Source organism: Schistosoma mansoni, chromosome W (assembly GCF_000237925.1).
Source record: "Schistosoma mansoni strain Puerto Rico chromosome W, complete genome".
NCBI lineage: Eukaryota > Metazoa > Platyhelminthes > Trematoda > Strigeidida > Schistosomatidae > Schistosoma > Schistosoma mansoni.
The window spans coordinates 51,986,341-52,011,236 of record NC_031502.1 but is presented as its reverse complement, the minus strand read 5'-3'; the positions used below and the strand labels follow the sequence as shown (position 1 = coordinate 52,011,236).

Here is a 24,896-nt window from a genome sequence, read left to right as displayed (position 1 = left end):
AGTGGGTTCGAATCCCGCGAGTGCTGGATCGTGGATGCGCACTGCTGAGGAGTCCCACAAACGGATGAAATGGCCGTCCAGTGCTTCCAGGTTTTCGATGGTGGTCTAGCTTCCATTGACTCGCGATCCTGACCATATAAAAAATATTGCCACACAGTATACTAAACCGAAGCTATACTGATGTGTAGTTTACAGATAAAATAAAGATTAGATAGTGAATATCCTTATTGTGGTCAAGTCAAGATAATATGATAGTAAATCGATTGAAAAGATAGAATTATATTAAATGTTTTAGAATTATTTTTGAAAAATAATAAAGTCAAATCACACTTTTTAAAAAAATTGCTCCGCTACAACGCGAGACAACTTGAAGCCTAGTAGGCCCTTTTGAGAAGAGTGCTACATCGAAGCACGGCGCAATAGTTGTTTTTGCACTGCTTATGCAGAATCATTACATAATACTTTCATTTATTTTTTTATTTTTATTTATTTATTTATTTTTTTTTGGGCAGACTCATTTTTATCATCTTTTTGAACTCTCAATAGTTATGCAATGACTATTTGTAGCATTCGTAATCGTTTGTGGGTATAGGTAGAGTGGTTGATTAGGCTGATATCCACCACCCGTGTTACCGCTCACGTTAGTACATAGGATGTGTCATGATCCAGGAGGCATGATGAGGACGTGTGAGTCGGATTTCGCCTCCCGAGACAACTTGAACTGATACATTATTGCTATTAATATTATTTTGTGAGTTTCTGTGTTCGATCCTTTAACTAGTTAACTTGAACAGACGACTTTATAACTTTCAATAACTTGGTCCAATCTAAAGAGATTACATTTTTATCATACTGAATTCGTTGGTTAATAAGTTATTGGAATGATTCATAAGTGGCCGATTAATTGTTCGCTAATAGAATCGATTTCTGAATACGATTGCCCATCTGATTGAAATAGGGAATTCAAACTGTTATTTATCTATACAGTATATTCAATTATAATGATATGTTATACAGTTCTTTTTATTTTTCTGTTTCTTCTTAGTTTCTATATATGTGTATGCCACATTGAATACATCGTGTGAACAGTAAGGTAAAAAAAACTATGATCGATCGAGTTGAGATCTTTCAGGATTAAGCGATTATCCATCAATGTAAGTGGGTGGTAATAGTCGAACTGTAAAAATAGAAATTGTACATCAATGAATTCTAAACCATTATTCTCAATTTATACTATACACTTGTCTTCAGACGGTAGGCTCATAAACCCACTAGTTATGAATGTTGGAGACTCTAGGTGATATGGCTCAGAATCGATCACAATGGCGAACGTGTATACACTTTCTGTCTTTCCCTTAAACTTTGGGATTAAAATTGCATTATATCTGTCTTCCCATACTATATCCTTATATACAACCTTTCTTTTATATAATCGCACAACTAAATTAACTACTTTTATGAATTTGGTGTTCATCTTGTTGTGCTAACGAGGTATGGCAACTTGGACCGATGCATATATATGCCTGGTCCTACGTTGTAGCTGACTGACTGACTTACGAATGCGTCATCAATATTGTGAATATTCTAAGAAAAATTGATGTATGCACCAAAAGTACTTACGCAATACCTTTTATTTTCCAATAATTCTTCAATTGATTTTCATCCGTGTTATGTTTCATAAATGATTTTTCTTCAGAAATGTAGTAACATCAATGATAGAATAAAGTAAACTTCCATTTAAATGCATTTAGTATTGTTTGTTTGAATCTTCCCATCGATATGTTAGGATTGCAACTGGTCAGTCTCTAATTGGCATATGAGCATACTGTGCGTATTGCCTCGATATTGCCCTAATCCACAAGCATGGTAAGCAGAGATGGATAGTGGCTAGCAGTGGAATCCAGTTTGACGTGCGTTTCGTCCTATTCGGGACTCGTCAGCTGGATGTACCTGCATCTCAGAGTTGATGTTCACTCTGGGACTCGAACCCAGTATCGTTCGCTTCAAACACCATCGCGTTATCCACCCGGCCACTGAGTCCTGATAGCCACTTGCTTGTGCAATGGGGTGAAGTTTAAATTCATTTAGTATTGTTTGTTTGAATCTTCCCATCCATTTAAATGTTTTTAAAAGAAGAACACAACTAATAAAAGATAATTCATTCTCACTCAAATTTGAAAAATAATACGTTTATTCCAACCAAAAGACTTTATAATACAGTAATATATATATATCAGTATGTGGTTGTGGATATTGTTAAGTTTTTGATTGAAATCATGAATTGGCCGATGTTAGACCGCCACTAAAAATTTGAAGCATTTCAAGTCCGTTTCGTTTTAGTATGTATCTCCTCAGTAGTGGGCATCCACGAAATGACCGTCCAGTGCTTCTAGGTTTTCAATGATGGTCTAACATTGATCAATTCATGATTTCAATCAGAAAATATATTTACATATATATTTTTCATTGTTTGTTCATGGTTATTATTCATGAATAGAATCGAATTCATATGTGTACGTGTGTGTGTGTATTTGTTTGGCAATCTTAAAACAGTAAACTATACGTTGTAATCTACAAAAGGGAAATGCATATATATATATAGTGATATATCAATGACAATTAATGAAATATACGTGTTTTCGAGAAAGAAACACTGAAAATACTCCTTTTAATAAACAGAAATATAAAGAAAGAAAACAGAGGAAGAATGAAGTTATTTATTTACTTCTTTATTCATAACTAAACAAAAAAAGAGAACTTTATCATTTGTGTCAGTCAGTCAGTTACAACATACAACCAGGCACATATATGCATCGGTTCAAGTTGCCATATCATCATCTGTGTAGTATTGTATAAATCAGTACTGTTATATGTATTTGGTAATATCAAATTAATATGTTATATTATTGAAACAATGAAAAATGGCGAAAATAGACAAGAATAGGAAGAAGTGGAGATGGAGACAAAAAAAAATTAGATACATCCTTGTAAACATTGTATTCATTTATATGTACATATGATTTAATCATGATTGTATGTATTTTACTTCAATCTCTATATTAAGTTATACTTTTCTCTGTTCATTACCATATCAATATATATATATATATATCAATGAATGAACTATATTGGTAAACTTGACAGGTATGCAAAGGAAGTAAGGGGGGGGGAGGAGAGGAGACCACGAAAAGGAAACAGACTTCTTTGCTTTTGCCTATGTGTGTACAGATTTTGTCATATTATTTGGTTACTATTTAGAAGGACTGCTGTGGTCGGTACATATATATTCTGACATTCTTCTTTTCTTTCTTTTCCTTCTATCTCTCCTTTTTTATTTTCTTCTGAATATTATTGTTTTCTTGTAATATTTCGAATTATAAATCGTTATTCATAACTAAAATGGCATACACAATTATCCAATATTGAGATTATTTAACAATTGTGAAGTAAATAATTTTTAATATCAATATGAGTTATTAAACAGTAGTATTAATATTAGTATTCCTAGTAGTAATAACAATAGTAGTGGTATTGGTATTATTATTATTAGTAGTAAATAGCATGAATGGCTCCTTATGTTTGATCACAACGTAGACGTCTATTGTTGACTTAGGCCAATATATATTGATAGATATGAAGTACTTGATATTTATTTGTCATTGACAAACAATCGATTTTGAAATTGTGTCACTAGTTCTTTTCAGTCGCTATTTATCCTTTTGATGTTTGATTACAATTCTTGACACAATGTGTTCTTTGGTCTTCCTTTTTACCCTGTCTGACTCCGGTCCTAACTTGGAATGAGTCTGTCAGTTGTCCTCCATAAACAACTTTGAAGTGTAGTCTGTCGTATGAATTTCATATGATGTTGATGATCTTCTTAGCTACTCACTCCATAGTGTTGAGGAAGATTCCATAATGTTCTCCTATCCACGCTATCTAACGCTTTCTCATAATCAAGGAAGTCGATGTATGGTGACGAGTTCCATTTATTTGATTGTTCAACGATGATCCATAGTGTCACGATTTGGTTTGTGCACGACCGATCCTAAAGAAATCTGGTCTGTTGATCTCGAATTTGGACGTCTACCGAATGTTTCATCCGGTTCAACAACACTATGTCGTAAACCTTTCCTGGTACCGATAGTAGTGTGATTTCTCTGTAATTCTCACATTCGCTCACATCTCCTTTCTTTGGTATCTTGATGAGATATCCATCTTTACAGTCTGTCAGTAGCACTTGTTCCTCCTCCCAAATCGTTCTGGATAGAAGGTGAAGCATGTTTGCAGTTACTTCTATATGTGACTTGAGTGCTTCACGTGGTATGTTGTCAGGTCCTACTGGTTTCCTACTCAACATTTGTCTGATGACCATCGTGATTTATTCGATGGTTGGTGGAGTGACATCTACAGGTAGGTCTGTGTGTTTTGCTTCGATGTGTGATGTGTTTAGTGGAGCTGGTGTATTCAAGAGTTCTTCAAAGTGTTGTAGCTATCTTTTCCTCTGTTCTTGAATCTCAGTGATTGGCTCACCTTGTTTGTTATTGACTGTTCTCTCTGGCTTGCTATATTTTCCTGCTAGTTTCTTCATCGTCTAATATAGTTGTTTGATATTTCCTGCTTTTGCAGCTTTGTCCGCTGTCACTGCTACGTCTTCTATGTATTTGTGCTGGTCAAACTTATTGTTCTTCTTTACCTGCGTGTTTGCTTCTGTGTATTTGATGTGTATCTTTACTTTATCTGTTCTTGTTCGTCCGTTGTTAATTACCGTCGTATATGGTGGACATATGACACACTCATTCCAAGTGGAGACCGGAATCGGACAAGGTAAAGAGGAAGACGAAAGAACATATTGTGTCAAGAACGTCAATAAAGTCCCACTGTACGGAGCTGAAACCTCCAGAACTACTACAACCATCGTCAATAAGGTACAAGTATTTATAAACAGTTGTATACGCGAAATACTCTACACTCACTGGCTGGATACCATCAGCAACAGCCTTCAATATTCGGTCTTAAATAAACGAATAACTATTAAATGGTCTTTGATGTTTTTTTTTCTACTTCATACTTTAATTGTTGAATGGAAACTATTTTATTATTATTGTTTTCTTATTATAGGGTAAATGCCAACGTCGAGATCCACCTTGTAAGTATTTGCATCCACCACAACATTTACGTGAACAATTAATACAAAATGGTCGAAATAATATGATTATGAGAAATGTACAGTTTCAATTGTTACAACAACAATTATTAGCCCAAACTGGTGTTGGTCCATTAGCAGCGGCAGCAGCAGCGGCTGTTGCAGCAAATCCAACCCAAGGAACATTAGCAAATAATTCGAATTCTGTAAGTAGTAAGATCAGCACTCATTTTGTGTATTTATGTGATAAATACTTGAGTAATATTCAAAAGTTAGCTAAATGTTTATTAACTGAAATCACTTTAATTTTTTAGGGAAAAATATTCTAACATATGAACTAGCTACTTATAAGTAGTCAAATTATGTATGAAAAGTATTTTGAAGTTACAGTTCTTCGATGTATTGCAATAATGGAGTTTCTACTGCTATAGATTTTACCACAGAAACGGGATACAAGGTATACTCTCTATATTAGATTCCTGAAGCTACACATATTGTTTGTTTCTTGGTGTAACCGACAGTAGATACTTGATTCAAATAATCGAAACGTGTATTAATAAAGTTTAGTATCTATGTTAGATTGTTGAATGTAGCTGACAGGAACCATTTACCTATGTATCGTGCTGTTCGAGAATTGTCAGCAAAGTATACCTTCAGTATTTAAAGAAATGGTGAGTAAAACCACTTTCCACTGTTTCACAATCTGAGACGTTACCACTATGTTATTCTGGTTATGACTGAAGCCTTTTGTAGGACTGAAATGTTTACAATTGATTGGTCACTGAAAAGCAATCAATGTCATGATTGTCTAGTTCTTTAGCGTCATTCGAATTACAACTTGATCTCAACATAATGCATTGGATTTTAAGTCAATTAGAACAGTTTCCACATCACGATTTGGTCGAAATTGTACAAAGAATAACCTAAACAATCTTTTGATGAATGTAGATTTGCTTCAGAATTCAAACAAACAATCTCTTTCTAATTATTTGTTTGGATATAACTACAAAATGTTTGATATATACATAAAAACAAATATGATTAAATATCACTACAAAATTGAATCAATATAAGGTACGGTTAAAACATGAAGTTGGATTACAAGTAACCATATTGTTTTCTGAAATATATACTTCAATTAATTCATTTAATACTTTTACTGATGGTTAATATGGGTTGTTTACTTGAAAGTGAACATAACTATTCTCTTTTTTGATGAACAACTCTACTGATCGAAAATATGATACGGAATTTCTTAGTTCTAATTAGCTGGTTTCATCGGTACAGCTGAAAATTTTTTATACGTATATATTATAAGAAAGGGGGTTTTGTAGAGATTTTAGTAATTTAATAACTGAATTAATGAGTAAATTAGGGCTAGATCACCATGGAAAACCTGGAAGAAGCACTGGAAGGTCCTCTTGTCCTAGTATGGGACTCGTGAGCAGTACACACCATCCACGATCTCTCATGTGCGACTGGAACCCAGGACCTTCGGTGCCGCGTATGAACACTTAATATCTAGACCAATGAGCCGACATCCAACGGTGTTAATGTCTAACTTCGACTAATCCACAATATTGCGCGACTGTCCACCATTGTTTTCAGTGAGTAACTGTCTCACAACAGACATGGTTGAACTCCATTGATCACGGCTTCTCACTAGAATTCAGTCAATTCATTGATGAAATACAACCGAAGGTCCTAGGTTCGAGTCCCACATGCGGGATCGTGGATGCGCACTACTGAGGAGTCCTATACCAGCATGAAATGACCATCCAGTGTTTCCAGGTTTTCCATGTTGGTCTAGCTGTGATTGACTCATGATTTCAACTATATATATATATATATATATATATATATATATATATATTAGTAAAAGTTTGTTATAAGGATGACTTTGAAACATCACAGTTAGCTTGTGTTAGCGTAATTCAGCTATTTATATATTTTTCGAAGAAGTGACTTACACTAAGTGACGAAACGTCAGGAATTAAATTTTCCACTCATTGAAATTTTATTATTAATAATCTACTGAATGTTTAATTTATTTAAGGGAAAAATTTCAATGCTAGATTTTAAGGATATTGCTATTTTGTATGCTATTCACAATCTAAATAGATAGAGTTGAGCATCTGATACATTTAACAATAATAATTTTACTCTAAATCGGCAATAAAACAATCTTTGGCCATTTTAAACTCTCAGGGCTCTGTGTAAAGATACTGTTGTTGAACGAGATATTTGTGAAAGACTACAGTGTTTACATAATACGTATATATCGCCTTCAATCATACATTTGCATCTTGTAATGTGTGCTCTGCAATCCAAACTGTTTTCTCGTCTGGTCCTTATGTGTTCTGTCTACGCTGTGCTCTTGATGTACTGAAGCTATCCTCTCCGTCTGACAGTTGTAACAACTTCGAAGCCACGTTCCACCGCACACTACTGACAAGCGCTCTCGTGAGTAGCGTCCATCACACTTCTATTTATTTTTAAATTTCGCTCATAAATTTAAAATCATTCCCTCAATTATGATTGGTTCAAAACAAACAATCTATTTCTTTATATTTCAAGTTATCTTCATTGTTCACGTTAGTTTACAATCAACTGAAGAGTAAACAATATGGTTGTGAAATGATAATAGGTATGATATTGTATATGATAGAATAAAAATAATTTATATCAGTAGTAGTAATAGTAGTAGTAGTCGAATTCATAATAGTAGTATTTATCTTTACTTTAACCTGTAAAACAATCCCTGTTAAACACAACATTATCAATATACAACTTTAATAGATTGTGATTATATGTTGATAACCAATTATTTTCATATTTCATTATACGATTTTAATTAAATGAATTGTAGTATTGTAAGAGTTTCCTAAGGTTTCTTTTCTCTAACATTTTCGTAGCTCCCAAATGCCCCGGTACGGCCGAGAGTGGGGAGGGCTCGCCCGTGCTCTCGAAATGCTCCCACATGGCCACAAGTATACAGCCTCCGCCAGGGAAGTCCTACTCACTACCTTCTCGTGGCATTACTGTTGTTTACGAAATTGAGAGGACGAAAAGTGAATGTCTGGCCCTTTAACCGGGTTGGTGGACACGGAAGGTTCACCTAGGGGAGTTGGGAAACCCTGATTCCAAACCAATGGCGCACATGGGCTCCAGTATCCTGAGGGAACAAATGGTGTATAAATTAGTCGTTGGTCACCGGCTATCATGGGACTGTATCTCCTCACGATGCTTCACTGCCTTGTGGATCAGACCTTTAGGTCAAAGGCTCCGGGTGTGGCCCCCTAAGAAAACCACCTGCTTCGGCTTGGGCACCTGGGCAGTATTACAGCCCTCAAACAAATCAAATGAGATTTGTGTGGCGCATATGTATCTGATGCCCCTTTGTACCAATGTTTATGTGTTTAAATAAATAAATAAACATTTTCGTAGATTTCTTTGAGTAGAACACAAGTAGATTTCAGTATTGATACTTTTTTTTGCACGATGATTATTATAAATATTATTTTCGGTGGCATGATTTGTAGTTTTTTTTTCCAAAAATAGAGCAATTTCGAGTTTTTATAAACTTCTTATGTTTGGGATAACAATAATCACTTACTTTACATAGTTACACCTGTTACCCCCTAATGGAGTATAGGCCGCCGGCCAGCATTCTCCGACACACTCTATCCTGGACCTTCCTTTCTAGTTCTATCCAATTATTGTTCATTCTTCTCATTGTTCTCTGCGTAATGTGTTTTTTGGTCTTCCTCTTCTCCTTTGGCCTTGAAGATTCCAAGTGAGGACATGATTTGTAGTTTCTTTTTTGTAAAAAAAGAAACAATTTCGAGTTTTTTAAAACTTTATATGTTTGGGATGACAGTAATCACGCTAACTATAATTTGATATCACAACACAACAACTTTTATTCCTCATTTGTCTCCAGCTATACTTCGAAAAATGAATATTGTAAGGAATCCTTACTTGGTAGTAGGTGACCCGAAAAAATGAATTCACATTCGAGTTTATTCAACTATGATATTGATTGGATTCATTGTTTATTAGTTAATGACATTAACAAAGGGAATAAGTTTTTAGTTGAACAGAAAATTGCAATGAAAATGCAATGAAAGTCAGTTGCAAAAAAACCCACCTTAAATCGATAAGTGATTTCAAAGATTGATTTATTTTGAAAACCGTTGTATTTTGGGTATTTAATATCCCTAACAATATACAACTTTGAACCATATTATTTATATCAGGGATAGTTACAGTATCGATGATTATCTGAATCAAAGTAAGTAGTAAAAGGTATGAACTGGACCCTACTTATTTATTTTTTTTCTGGTTAGCGTTTTTTTAGCGAGTTGGCTTTTCTACGGGATGGGGTCGCTAACCCCATGCCCAACCCTCCTCCTTTACCCGGGCTGGGACCGGCAGTAACTCTAGAAGAGCTACAGGCGGAGTTACCCTACTTATTGGAAACTGTTAATGCTTTTACCAATAAGCCGTTACTCCCTATTCGATAGATTCAAAATAATGTCGATTCTTCATAATTCATTGTTATCAAATACATTCAGTGATATCATAACAAAGTAGTAATGATAGGCAGAAGTTTTATCGAGATTCAGGGACTAAATTCTGATAACCATACAGCAAACAGTTAATTTGCAAAATAATCATCAATTGTCTCAATCCTCACTGTTCCTTCTGTAAATATCAATCCATCTTCTCTAATTCCATTGTTCATGCATTTTCCTACCAATTGCGCTTCATTTTAGTTCTTTTTTCTTATCGGTCTTCTGCCAAAATACATTCTATGTCTAACCATCACCATATACTACTTATATGGATATAAGTAGACCACACTACACTATAGTCTTTTTTAAAGTTTTGTCTTTACTTTTCTCTTGTTTCTCAATAAATCTTTCCTCTTAGATACTGTATCAGTTGTACATAACTTTTTTATTCTTTAAATTTTTTACTAGACATTAACTTAACTTCCCATATCATACCCTAGTGATTGTTTTTAGTTTAGTTTAAATAATGAATTCTGTTTGTTCATTTGTTTTACTCATGTCAAATTTATTCAGTAATACACTCACTCACTCACTAAAGAAGAAAAGAAAAAAAAGAAAAAAAATGATCACAAAGCAACTATTTTTTTTGTTTTCAAGTGACAACTAGTAATCTGACAAACGAAATTGTCAAAGAAAACTAGACTTTTGTAATTCTATGTTGGAAATCATTCAGTTCAGATAAATTGGATAGTAAAATAATTGAATGATAAATGATTTTTCAGTTGTGATGATGATCGATTCATGGGATTGGAGGTATTTGTTTGTTTGTTTCTTGGATAGAGAAAAAAAACAAAAGATTCTGTCCAAATTTCCCATTGTGTTTTTATTAGAGAATGCAATTAGTCAGTTTCTATGATCACCCATATACATTCTGTTTAGGTTATCTTTATAGTTGATTGGGGATAATAGCGGAATTCAGGACTGACATTTCGTTCTTCTTTGGAACTCATCAGCCGGGAATGTGTTATCGTTTCAGAGTTAGTTGGTGAGTCTTAAATAAGACGAAACATGCCTTCTGGATTCTATCACCAGTTACAATCTAGAGATGATGAGAATTTATTGTCAATTTTTATTTAATTGATTATTCTAATTGATTTTTCTCAATTATTATTTGTTCTTATAGTTAATCTATACAACACCAGCTGCGTTAGCTCTCACCAATCAAACTGGTGCACCATCGGCTTATCCACTGCTTGTAAGTAGTCATGTATTGATTATTTTTTAGTAGTATTGCTATTTTTTATTTAAACATTTCTATTTTTATTTTTTTATGTAAATAACCAGAAAAGCACTTTTGTAACAATTTACCAGTGTTGAGCTTGTATGCGTATGTATGGATGTGTGTTTGTGTGTGCGTGTCGATGCAATATTTATGGAAGAAATATTAACACTCATACTTTGCATCTCTTAAATACAGTTTGAATATTATATAGATCTTTGACTGTGATAAAGGTAAATATATTATTATTATTAAAACTGACAAGAAGTCCATGGAAACATCGAATACTAAAATTTTAGAGTTCAGAGTGTAATATAGACTACAAATGTCAAAAGCAACACCAATTGTGATGTGCAACGGTTGAAGACGTTCTATAGGAAACCTCGGAACTAGGTCTCATACTAGCTGGGACTTATCAACTAGACGTATCTGCAATATCAAAGAAACTGATACCTCTCCTAATATTCAAACCCTTATGCTATACAATGTCACAATCATAGGTGTAATTACTCAGACATTTAGTATTTGACTAAATCTCTGAAATTCATACAATATATTTTATTCTACTATACAATTAAAATAATGAAAACGAACAGATTATTTACATAATATTGAAGACTAACATGTGATTAAAACATTCGTTAGAAAAACTTCACGTCTACCAAACGCCCAAACATTTGTCGATTATAAATTTGACTACTTATAAGTAGCATAAAATATTTAATAAAAAACGTCGTCACCTTGTTTCAAAATAACCGTTCATGATTTCTTAAAATCTTTTCTCTTATTTTATCAAACATAATATATACAACCGTATTTCTAATTTGTTTTGTTTTTCGTTGAAAATCTTATTTGGGTTTGTTGTGTATGTGTGTGTTTTATTAATTACCACTGACTTGCTCTAACGACTGATCTTTTTTTTCTCTTTTTCTTTTTTTGGTTTTATTTTATTGTCATGCTTGTTTTGTAACTACCATATAAACCTATTTGACACATTTACAATGATAATAATAATGATAATGATAATAACAATAATGTTGGTAACAAACCATAAACTGATAACAACCTGACATGTAATGGTTTTATTTAATACTAAACACATACTGCTGTGTGCTGTGTTTCCATGACTGTATATGAATGATTTGGTTGATGTTTTCCATACAACTACTGATGTTTGTTTGTTTTGTTGTTTTTGAAATTTTCATGTTTTTTTCAAATAATGTTACTTACGTTTAATTCTGTGCTGTTTGTCATTATCGTCATCATTATCATTATTATTATCATTAATGACCCCAACAAATGTCACCATTATAACACCTAAAATTATCCGTTCAAAATCATTGAATCGTAATTTTTTTGACTCATATATCTACACACTACATCGGTACATTTGTGTGTGTGGACGTGTCTTTTTCAATGAAAGTCAATTAGATCACCTTCTTTCATTGATATTTCATGGTTGTATGATTCAACTAACAAAGTTATTCATTCAGATGACTGCCTTTTGAATAAATTAGCTTTAATGAAATCATGGGGTTTAAACAGTGAAGAGAGGCCATCTTTTACGTCATCATCATTACCATCATCATTGTCACCGTTCTCAACCTCTTCCTTTTCATCGTCATCTTCAATGATAACGAATTTACATTCAGATTGTATTGTTAATAGTATACCAATGGAGATAGAATCACCACCTAGGAAAAAAGCATGTCTAATTAATTCTTTCAATAATATTTATAATCATTTATTGATTATAAATAATGATAAGCATAAACAAGCGGATCATGTTTATAATGATAATAATCATAATACATTTGAACAAACATTAGTGATGAAACTATTACAGCTATATAGAGAAAGAATATTAGAGTATAAAGACATTAATGATGAGAATCATTATTTGGTAGGATGAATGAATTTTGTTCATTATATCTAAACACTTTTCTGTTTCTGATAAGTCTTGTTGATTGAACGCTATACTCGGATCTTAAGCTAGTCTTGTACCCCCAAGCTAGAACTACACAGTGACTTGTACACGAGAGAAAAGGCACAAAATATGCGGGAAGCACTTTACTCCAAAGGTTTTTATAGTATTTTGGAAGTCCTTGGGTTTTCCTGAAAATTCTAGAATACAACTAAACATAGTAGCAGTATAGTAATCAGTCAATCAGAACCTCTACATGTGACTTTTCATTTTCGCGATATTTCTAGCAAAACTTCTAATCAAACGCTGATTGGATAAAATGATGCTGAATGTTTTCTTGAGCTTGTCATGTCTATTGCAAGAAATTTTCAGGATCATTCCAACAGTTTCATTCTTGATTTATATTTTGCAATTGGTTACTTTTAATTTATTTTTAATCATCTTCCTTTTTTAAAAATAGTCGTTATGTTTATGTTGTACCAGTACTTCGATAATTTTAAATTAAATATAGTGATCACTACTTAATGGTTACTGTTACATCTTGATACCCACTGACCAATATCCATGTATCCACTCACTAATCAGAATCTGATTCTAATTTGGTGTGATATTTAATTTATAGCTTAGTGTCTCTGATTTGATCAGTTATATGCTCTATCAGCAATATTAACTTTGACTAGGAGCTAAGTTCATGTTGGTCCGCTATACTCTAGCTCTTCTGTATGCACACAACTTTGTGTTTAGAAATAGCAAGCAACCTCTACTATATCCATATTTCAAACAGACTTGGTTTATAAACAAAAGCACTGAACCACATAACATCATAAAATGAAAAGTAACAATTATACAATGGAAAACGGCTGTGAGTACGTCAAATTGTAGTTAATAGACTAGGAATATATTACTCACTTGTGCCTGTTACTCCTCATGGAGGAGTATAGGCCACTCACCAGCATTCCCCATCAAACTTTGTTCTGGACAATCCTTTCCAATTGTTTCCAATCACTAATCATTATTTTGATGTCGGTTTCATATTCCCGAGGCAGAAGGTTCTAAAACCTTCCTCTTTTCCGTTTGCCTTCGCGATTCCAAGTTAGCGCTTGCCTCGTGATGCAGTTTGATGATTTCAGAAATGTGTGTTCTATCCACCTTCAGCGTGTTTTCCTAATTCCCTCTTCATTTGGAAGCTGGTTTGTTCTCTCACACAGTAGACTGTTGATGATGGTATCCGGTTAACGGACACTCAGTATTTTACACAGACAATTGTTTAAAAATACTTGTACAGTTTTGATGATGGTTGTGGTAGTTCTCCACGTTTCAGCTCCGTACAGTAGAACTGTGTTGTCCTTCGTGTTGAAGATTGTGACTTTGATATTGGGTGACCGACAGTTGTTGTTTTGTGTTACATATGTTGTTCAACTATAGGAATGTTGTTCTTAATTTGCTAATCCTTGCCTGTAAATCTGCACCAGATCCTCCATGTCCATCGATGATGCTACCAACGTATGTGAAAGTTTCCACCTGTTGCAGAGATTCTGCATCAAGTGCGATTGTGTTGGTGTTGTATGTCTTGTATTTGAGGATGTTGATTTTTCCCTTGTGTATGCTGAGGCCTACTAATGTAGAGGTTTCTGCCACACTGGTTATCTTGATCTGATCTTATTCGTGTGTATGGGATAGATCTGTGAAATCCAAATCATCTAGTTGCATGCATTCTATCCATTTTATTCCGTTCTTCCTCTCCGATGTCGAGGTCTTCATAACCCATTCAACCACCAGAAGAAAGAGAGTTGAGCTACATGAATTGTCGTCTTAATATCTTTATAAATCGATTAAGTTGTCATGATGAACTTTATTTACATTAAAATTAAACGAAAAATTCACTTTATAACTGATATCATTTAACAGATAAAATTATTCACATCCTCCTCAATAATATTTAAAAGTAATTTGGTTTTATTCAACAGTAATGGATCATTCAATCTCAGATAAATAAATCTATGAATTCTTTATTTATTTATTTGACTTTGAATAATGATTGTTGAGTATCATTTCTTCTTTAAAGGGATATTTCTACGATAATTCGAAAGTTGTGTGATTGCTTCGATGAATATTTACTTTTTATCCATTATCCTACTTAATAAATTATTAAGTAGACAAAATAAATTAACTACAAACGTCAACATGCAAATGAGATCTATTCATAATTGTTACTTCTAACAAAGTTTCAGTTCCCGGTGTAATCTGTTCTTTGGCCTTCATCTTTTCCGCTTCACTTCACGATTCCAAGTTAGGGATTGCCTCGTGATGCAGTTTATTGATTTCCTTAATGTATGTCCTATCCACTTCCAACGTCTTTTTCTAATTTCCTATTCAGCTGGAATCTGGTTTGTCCTCTCCCACAGAAGACTGTTGCTGATGTTATCCTACCAGTGAATTTTGAGTATTTTACGTAAACAACTCTTGACAAATCCTTGTACCTTCTTGATGATGGATGTAGTAGTTCTCCATGTTTCAGTTCCTTACAGTAGGACTGTCTTGACTTTCGTATTGAAAATTCTCACTTTAAAGTTAGTTGACAGTTGTTTTGAGTTCCATATGTTCTTTAATCATCTCTATCAATCAATAATTCAAATCTGATGAATTGAAAAATCAAGGAAATAATTTATTGATTTGTAAATGAAACTAAATCAATATTTTCTATAGTTGAGTGATTTTTCTTTTCTTTTTTTTCAAGTTTTATTCAGATAATTTATACAATATTGATATCTTCTTTATTCTATATCAGTATAATACAAAATTAATAACCAATTCATATTGTGCCATGGATGGTATTGATTATAATTGAAAGGAAATAATATTTGTGTAGTAGAAAAAATAATCATCATGTGACTTAATAGGCAATCAATTAATCGATTAATCAATCATTAATTCAACTAATGTTTTTTTTAGGTGAATTTCAAACATTCTGTTTGTTTAAATTCACTTAGTATTGTTTGTTTGAATCTTCCCATTGATGTTTAGGACTGCAACTGGTTAGTCTCTTATTGGCCATGTGTGCATACTGTACGTATTGCCTCGATACAGCCTTAATTCACAAGCGCTGTAAACAAAGATGGATAGTGGATAGCCGTGGAATCCAGTTTGACGCGCGTTTCGTCCTATTCGGGACTCGTCAGCTGGGTGTACCTGTATTTCATAGTTGATGTTCACTCTGGGACTCGAACCCAGTATCGTTCGCTTCAAACACCATCGCGTTATCCACCCGGCCACTGAGTCCTGATAGCCACTTGCTTGTGCGATGGGGGTGAAGTTGAAATTCACTTAGTATTGTTCGTTTGAATCTTCCCATTGATTTTTTAGGACTGCAACTGGTCAGTCTCTAATTGGCATATGTGCATACTGTACGTATTGCCTCGATATAGCCTTATTCCACTGCTAGCCACTATCCATCTTTGCTTAATCTGATTTTTTTGTTTTTGTTATTTACAGGTAATATCAATTGTATATCTGTGAGAAATAGGAAGTAATATTAAATTAAAAAAAAATTATTATTGTTACCATGTTAACTATGATTCTTATGTAGTCAACTAAATTTTAAAGTTCTGCCTTGTTAACTGATATCAGTCTATGTTGATTAGTTATTTACAATAACTAATGTAATTGATTGAAACTGAATAGATGCACTAATAGATTCTGACTTGGCAGTCTAGAAGTTATACATTCAAGTATGAGGCTTAAGAGTTTGGATTTAATTCTTTGTAGTAGAATTATGGATGAAGCTACTTAAGAGTTTATATATTACGACGAAACAGTTATCCAGTACTTTTTAGTTTTCAAAGGATGTCTAATTTAGGTCGAATTTTGATATAAATAATCTCGATTAACCTCTATACTGGTAATAAGTAATATAAATTTATCCTTTATTATCTTATCTTTTAGAATATTGGGTTTAGTCCATATTTAAATGCAATTACAGCCAATGGAATGACAAGTTTACATGGTGTACCAAATTTACCAACACATATATCAACTAATACACCACGTCATCTACTTAATACTAACAATACAATAAATGGTTTGTCAAATAAACGGTCTAGTCTACCAGATACTAAAACTGATTTTTCATCAATTTATACTCCATGTGGATTAGTGACACAAGTAAATGGAGGTAAATTAAATTCACAAAATGATCATCATAATCATCATCATCACCATCAACAAAATCAACATCATCATAATCATCATCACAAGCTGAATGGATCAACAGGATTGATAAATGGAACTAATAATGAAACAGGGAATATCAAAGAACATAGTCAGTCACCTGGAATACGTGTTACTTCTGCTGTATCAAATACTAATAATTGTGTTGGAATTGGGACTGTTACTGGTTGTAGTAGTAGTGGTGGGGGTAGTTCAGTGAGCAATTGTACTAATGGAAATAATACTATGAATGCAACAGCAGCGGCAGCCGCAGCTGCGGCGGCAGCATTTTTCAGTCTACAACAACAATCACAACAACAGAATTCCATTGGTTTGGGTTTACCACCTCCACAGCCAGCACCACCATCAGCAGCGGCAGGAGCACATGGGAATCCGATTCCATTGACAGCGGCATCATTAGCCGCAGCTGCGTCATTAGCAGCCGCGGCTGCAGCGGCAAATCGAGTTATTGGACCGCATAATACATTGTCATCACATTTTCCTGTTGCATTACCCGATCATACAGGTTATTTTCAAGCTCCTTGTAAGTGATTATTAAAAGATACATAATATTATGGTATAGATTTTAATTTCATACCAAAGTTAATGTAGGGTAATAAATTAGTCATTGATAATACATGATAGCTTGTTATAAAATATCTGTCGGTTGAAGTTTTCATACACCTCTAAGTTAGAACAACGAGTAATAAGTAAACTGGATAAGAAACAGATGAGGGAAATAATCTCAATCATAGTGGTAAGTTAAATATATACTCAGTACTGAGCGCCCTTCAGTGGAATTCACAAAGTTTAATTAAGGAGCTATGATCAATGAAATTTTAACCATATTTAGTGTGAGACAATTGTCAAAGCTGAAGATGGGTATTAGTTATCCAACATCTTGAAGTTACTGATATTGGAAATATTTTCCATACTCTCTTTGTACATCTTGAAGTTTTTATATTCGATCCATAACGAGGTCATAGCAGCGCACTGTTGAGGACTTCAATATTAAAATGAAACAGTTATTTCATGTTTTTGATGGAGTTTTGTTCTCTGAGCTGGATAGTTCGGTCGTGGAGCTTTCATCGTCCTTCTGAACGACATCATCAACACTTCACTTCTACCCGAAGTTTTTTGCTGATGATGTCGTTCAGAAGAACGATGAAAGCTCCACGACCAAACCATCCAGCTCAGAGAACAAAACTCCATCAAAATCACCCACCTGAGCTACAAATCTTCTCCACCATTTCAAGTTGTTTCATGTTTCCTGATTTTCAATAGTTATCTCGATAAAATTATTTTATGATGTAAGTTATAAATAAAAAACAAAAAACAAGTTAAGGAATAAATGAGATCGAAAAATGGAAAGTATGAGATGACACTAAAACCAAAAATCTGAAATGAAATTTAGGATTAATGAAATTACACCATTGTAATTGATTTATGACCATTGAATTCAATATTGATTAAAGATCATGTATTTCATTTTATAATAATGTTAAATATTGATATCGAAAGCAAATACTTTATTCTATGGAATAGTTAACCAATATCAATCAATGGTATTCCTTATATCAAGAGTTCGATATAAAGTTGTACATTCTGATATAAATATTTATATTAAATCATTATTAAAACTTTACTATAAAGTTCTAATTAGAATTATTACATTGATATAAAGGTATTCGGTAGTGATAGCCTTCAGTATGACTGAAACACTTTAATCTCAACAAAGTTGGACAAGCCTAAAAGTCGTTATTATCTATTGTAAATAAATAAATTTATCTTCATAATTGAAATCATGAGACAATGGAAGCTAGACCACCATGCAAAACCTGGAAGTACTGGACGGCCGCTTCGTCCTATTATGGGACTCCTCAGCAGTGCGCATCCATGATCCCGCACTAGCGAGATTCAGACCCAGGATCTATCAGTCTCGCACGCGAGCGCTTAATTTCAAGAGGTTGTTGTGAGTTCGTACGTCGAGGTTGTCAATTCTGTTCCGTGTTCGTTCGGCGAGGCATCCAATTATGTTGCGTGTTCGCTAGTCGGGCTAACCAGTTATGTAGTGCCGTGCTTCAGTAATAGTTCACTTCGATAACCGTTATCATACCAATCTTAACGGTGTATAAAATTCAGAAGGCATAAGGAAGCGGCAACTACATTTTTATTGACACATGACGACGCAGGCGAGAAAGTTGTAAGCACATGAGCAAATGTAAGCGAGCGAAGCAAAGATGATGCATAGTGGAGATGGCTGGGAAACCAACTCACGAGCGAAGCGAAAGTAATGCGTATTGGAGATGGCTGGGAAGCCAACTCGCTATCAGCAAGCATTACTCAATATTTATAATCAGACAAAAATGAATGACAGACATATGATGAATAGGATACGAAGGGTACATACACATGCGCTCATATAACAAGGTAGTCAAGGTTAATAAGCGAATAATTAACAAGATCAAAATATGACTCATAATGGATAGGCGAATTAGCTTGGCCAGTAGCTAGAATAAAGTATATGGGCTTAACATATAAACTGATACTACATAGCCCCCTTGTAGAAAATAGCACTTTATAAAAAAAATGTCTGTTTTCGAAAAATAACACTGAAGCGGTATGTAAATAGTGTTAACATGTGGGGAAAAATTGTACAATACCTGTCAAATGAAGGGTGAGTGTATTATACGAAAGTGTCATACTTATGTAAAAATGTACATGAATATCGTCAAGATGCGGACAAAAGTTGAAATGTTATCATGTGATTATGAGTAAATTAGTAAGCGTACAAAAAATTCAACATGCAGTTATGTCGTGACTGTTACTTACTTACGCCTGTTACTCCCAATGGAGTATAGGCCGCCGACCAGCTTTCTCCAACCCCTTCTGTCCTTGACCTTCTTTTCTAGTTCTATCCAACTTTTATTCATTCTTCTCATGTCTGTCAGCATTTCTCGGCATAACGTGTTCTTTGATCTTCCTCTTCTCCTCTGGCATTCAGGATTCCATGTAAGGGCTTCTCTTGTGACGCGATTGGGTGCTTTCCTCAAAGTGTGACCAATCCACTTCCACCGCTTCTTCCTGATTTCTTCCTCCATTGGAATCTGGTTTGTTGTCTCCCACAGTAACTTGTTGCTGATAGTGTCTGGCCATCGGATCCGAAATATTTTGCGTAGACAGCTGTTAATAAACACTTGTATCTTCTGGATAATCGCTTTCGTAGTTCTCCACGTTTCCGCCCCATACAGTAGAACCGTCTTGACATTTGTATTGAAAATTCTAACCTTGGTGATGGTTGACAATTGTTTTGAGTTCCAGATGTTTTTCAGCTGTAGGTATGCTGCTCTTGCTTTGCCGATCCGCGCCCTCACATCTGCATCTGATCCACCGTGTTCATCAATGATGCTGCACAGATATGTAAAGGTTTCCACATCCTCCAAAGTTTATCCGTCAAGTGTAATTTGATTGGTGCATATTGTATTATATCGGAGAGTCTTGCTTTTCCCTTTGTTTATATTGAGACCTACTGCTGCTGAGGCTGCTGCCGCACTGGTCGTTTTCTCCTGCATTTGTTGTTGCGTTTGTGATAGAAGAGCCAGATCATCCGCGAAGTCTAAATCGTCAAGCTGCATCCTGCCTGTCCACTGTATCCCGTGCTTTCCTCCAGATGTTGACGTCTTCATGATCCAGTCGATCACCAGGAGAAAGAGAAAGGGTGAGAGCAAGAAACCTTGCCTAACACCAGTCTTTACTTCAAACGAGTCGGTGAGCTGACCTCCGTGGACGATTTGGCAGATTAGTCCATCATAGGAGTTCCGTATGATATTGACTATCTTCTCAGGCACGCCGTAATGTCGAAGAAGCCTCCATAGTGTCGTCCTGTCCACGTTATCAAATGCCTTCTCGTAGTCGATGAAGTTGATGTAGAGTGATGAGTTCCATTCGATTGATTGTTCCACAATGATACGTAGAGTTGCTATTTGATCTGTACACGATCTATCCTTACGAAATCCAGCTTGTTGATCTCGAAGTTGGGCGTCCACGGAATCCTTCATCCTGTTTAACAATACTCTATTGAAGACTTTTCCTGGTATTGAGAGAAGAGTGATGCCCCTGTAGTTGTCGCACTTGCTGAGATAGCCTTTCTTTGGTATCTTGATGAGAAGTCCTTCTTTCCAGTCTGTTGGTACTTGTTCTTCATCTCAAATCTTACTGAAGAGGATGTGGAGTATCTTGGCAGTTGCTGCTACATTTGCCTTCAGTGCCTCTGCCGGGATGTTGTCTGGTCCCGCTGCTTTGCCGCTCTTGATTTGTCTAATGGCCATGCTGATCTCTTCAATTGTTGGTGGGCCAACATTGATTGGGAGGTCTGTGGGTGCTGTTTTGATGTTCGGTGGTTTCAGTGGAGCTGGTCGATTCAAGAGTTCTTTGAAGTGTTCTACCCACCTGTTTCGTTGTTCTTCAATGTTGGTGATTACCTTGCCTTCCTTGCTTTTCACTGGTCTTTCTGGCTTACGGTAATTTTCAGCAAGTTTCTTTGTTATATCATACAGTTGTCTCATGTTTCCCTCTCTTGCAGCCTTTTCCGCTGTCATCGCTAAATCTTCCACATATTTACGTTTGTCGGTCCTGATGCTCCTCTTCACTTGCTTGTTTGCCTCTGTGTATTCGGCTTGTGCCTTGGCTTTTTCCGCTCTTGTTTGGCTGATATTGATTGCTGCCTTCTTGTTCCTTCTTTCTTCAATTTTATCCAGTGTACCAACAGTGATGCATTCCTTGTGATGTTGCTTCTTTTGGCCCAGAACCTCCTGACATGTTGAAACGATTGCCTCCTTGATACCTTTCCAGTTGCTCTCTATGGTCGTTCCCTCTCCATTGAGTAGATCATGAAAGGCCTGGAACCTGTTGCTGAGGGCTATGTTGAATTTGTTGAGTTTGTCAGCATCTAGAAGAAAGGCAGTATTAAACTTTTGTGATGTTGTCCGCGCCGTTGTCCAGTGCTTCTTAAGTTTTAGTTTCATCTTGGCGACCAGCAACTGATGATCGGATGCTATATCAGCTCCTCGTCTGGTTCTCACATCCTCCATCGTCCTCCTGAACTTTTTGTTGATGCAGACATGGTCGATTTGATTTTGTGTAGTGTGATCCGGTGAAATCCAAGTGGCTTTGTGTATGTTTTTGTGTGGGAATATGGTGCCACCTATGACCAGTTTATTGAAGGCACATATGTTTGCAAATCTCTCACCATTTTCGTTCCTTTCTCCCAGTCCATGTTGTCCCATGACGTTTTCGTATCCAGTGTTGTCCATTCCAATCCTGGCATTGAAATCTCCCATCACAATGGTCAGGTCCTTGGTTGGGCACTTCTCGAAGATCGACTGCAGCTTATCGTAGAATTGGTCATCGTAGTCGTTCGTCGGCGCATAGCATTGGATGACGTTCATTGTAATGCCCTCTCTCTTTGTTTCGAAGGAGGCTTTTATGATCCTTGGTCCATGAGATTCCCATCCAATAAGTGCATTTTGTGCTTTTCTGGACAGCATCAATGCAACTCCTTGTGTATGTGGGGCATTTTCTTCTTCATGACCGGAGTATAACAGAAGTTCTCCTGAAGATAGTCGTTGTTGTCCGACCTGCGTCCAATGTGTTTCACTGATTCCAAGCACCTCCAGGTTGTATCTTCTCATTTCTGCAGTAATTTGGAAGACTCTTCCGGTCTCCCACATAGTCCGGACATTCCATGTACCTATAAAAATTGTCTCTCTGGTTGTAAGGAGGTGCATCGGCCTCATGACTTCCGAAGGAACTCGGCTTTCATCATGAGACGTCATAATTATTCCTTCTACTCCCAGGGCAGAGTTTAAATGGTTTGAATGATTTTTTCTGGTTAGCGTTTTTTTAGCGAGTTGATTTTCTACGGGATGGGGTCGCTAACCCCATGCCCAACCCTCCTTCTTTACCCGGGCTTGGGACTGGCAGTAGCCCCCGGAGGAGCTACAGGCGGAGTTATGTCGTGACTGTCTGGATGGTAAAATAACATGTTTGTATGAGTGGTTCGAAATATCGTGAAAATAGAGCAATAAATTGTTTATGGGTATGACAACGAAATAGATCGGGGAAATAAGTGAGGTAGAATATGACAGAAATCGTTCTGTGGTGCCGACTGAATATGATGATAAAGAACAGCGAAATATGAATATGTCCTGATAAGCCGCAGTAGAGTAAATAGCGTCGAGTAGCGACGAGTGTATTGGACTTTATATGATTGGAGTTGATGTGGGATAAAAATAATCCAACCTTATGATGATGACTGCATCAGCGGTTGATATTCATTGCTGTACTGCTATTGATAATGATAAGCGAATGCGAAAATAATGCGTATTGGAGATGGCTGGGAAGCCAACTCGCTATCAGCAAGCATTACTCAATATTTATAATCAGACAAAAATGAATGACAGACATATGATGAATAGGATACGAAGGGTACATACACATGCGCTCATATAACAAGGTAGTCAAGGTTAATAAGCGAATAATTAACAAGATCAAAATATGACTCATAATGGATAGGCGAATTAGCTTGGCCAGTAGCTAGAATAAAGTATATGGGCTTAACATATAAACTGATATTACAAGGTATTTCCTGGAGTTCTAATGATAAGCAGTGACCAGTGGATTTCAACCACGTCTGTTGTGAGATATCAACTCACTGAAGACAATGGTGGATGGTGGAGCGATTTCGTACATTGGTTGAAGTTAGACCTTAACACCGTTGGATGCCGGCTCACTGGTGGATGCGCACTGCTGAGGAGTCCCACGGCCGTCCAGTGTTTCCAGGTTTTTAATGGTGGTCTAGCTTCAATTGACTCATGATTTCGACTATAAAATTACTAAAATCTCCACAAAAACCCCTTCTAATAATAATTTCTCCTATTTCTTATAGATCATATTGAAATACCATCGTTTTCTTATCAATAATAAATAAAGAAAATTCCATCATTTTACAATTCATTGTTGATTAATTAAAACAAACAATATTCAAAAGATTCATAAAAAACCATTGATACTAACTAAACAGGATCTACAACAATAATATTTATAATAAACATTCTCTCTCACTCACACACACACAGTCTCTGTCTTTTCCATTTTGATTGTTTTCATTTCCAAAGAATAAAAAAACCCTGGTAATAATATTCCTAATAAGATTTCGAATTTGTGTATCCATTTAATATTCTTAGTATTAAATTTTTCACCTTTTCTCCCTCTCTCTCTCTCTCTCTCTGTCGCTCTATCTCACTCTTTCTCGTACCTCGACTGTTACTGTTGTGTTCGTGTGTGTATGTGTATCTGTGTGGGTGTGTGTATACTTGTTCTTGTTTATTTAAACAAGTTAATTTCATGTTTCTTCTCTTTCTTTCGAACAATAACAAAATAAAACAATGCGCCTTTATTATTTAATTGAGGTGACTTACGTCGATTTAGATGGTGGTTAGGTAGACATAAAACATGTCTTTACCATCTCAGTCTATGAAGACATACAACTTCATCAACCAATTTGTCATCTTTTGCTAGTATCTCATGCCTAACCTCACTATTGATCCCTTTGTTGTCCCATCATAGACAGGCAACATTTGGAAAACTGTAATCATCAAAACCCTGTAGTTTACGCAAGTTTTCTAATTGGAAAGACCATGTTTCACAACTGTAAATTAATACGAAGAAGACTGCTGCTCCGTACACGCTCCGTTTGGTTAGCGAACGGACATCTTGCCTACTCCACAAGTGACGCGAGTTAGTGAACGCTAACAAGCTTGAATC

The 24,896-nt window shown here is 35.4% G+C and overlaps 1 protein-coding gene across 1 annotated transcript in view; it reads left to right on the top strand.

The window, feature by feature from the left end:
* Positions 1–24,053, top strand: part of Smp_039810 (muscleblind-like protein) — a gene marked incomplete at its 3' end in the record, with an annotated part of 50,858 nt that extends 26,805 nt beyond the window's left edge. Inside the window, exons 3-6 of the mRNA XM_018790104.1 lie at positions 5,122–5,352; positions 10,847–10,918; positions 16,809–17,616; positions 24,019–24,053. Coding sequence (XP_018655481.1) covers positions 5,122–5,352; positions 10,847–10,918; positions 16,809–17,616; positions 24,019–24,053 — 1,146 coding nt within the window. The remainder of the gene's footprint in view (positions 1–5,121; positions 5,353–10,846; positions 10,919–16,808; positions 17,617–24,018) is intronic.
* Positions 24,054–24,896: the final 843 nt, after the last annotated feature.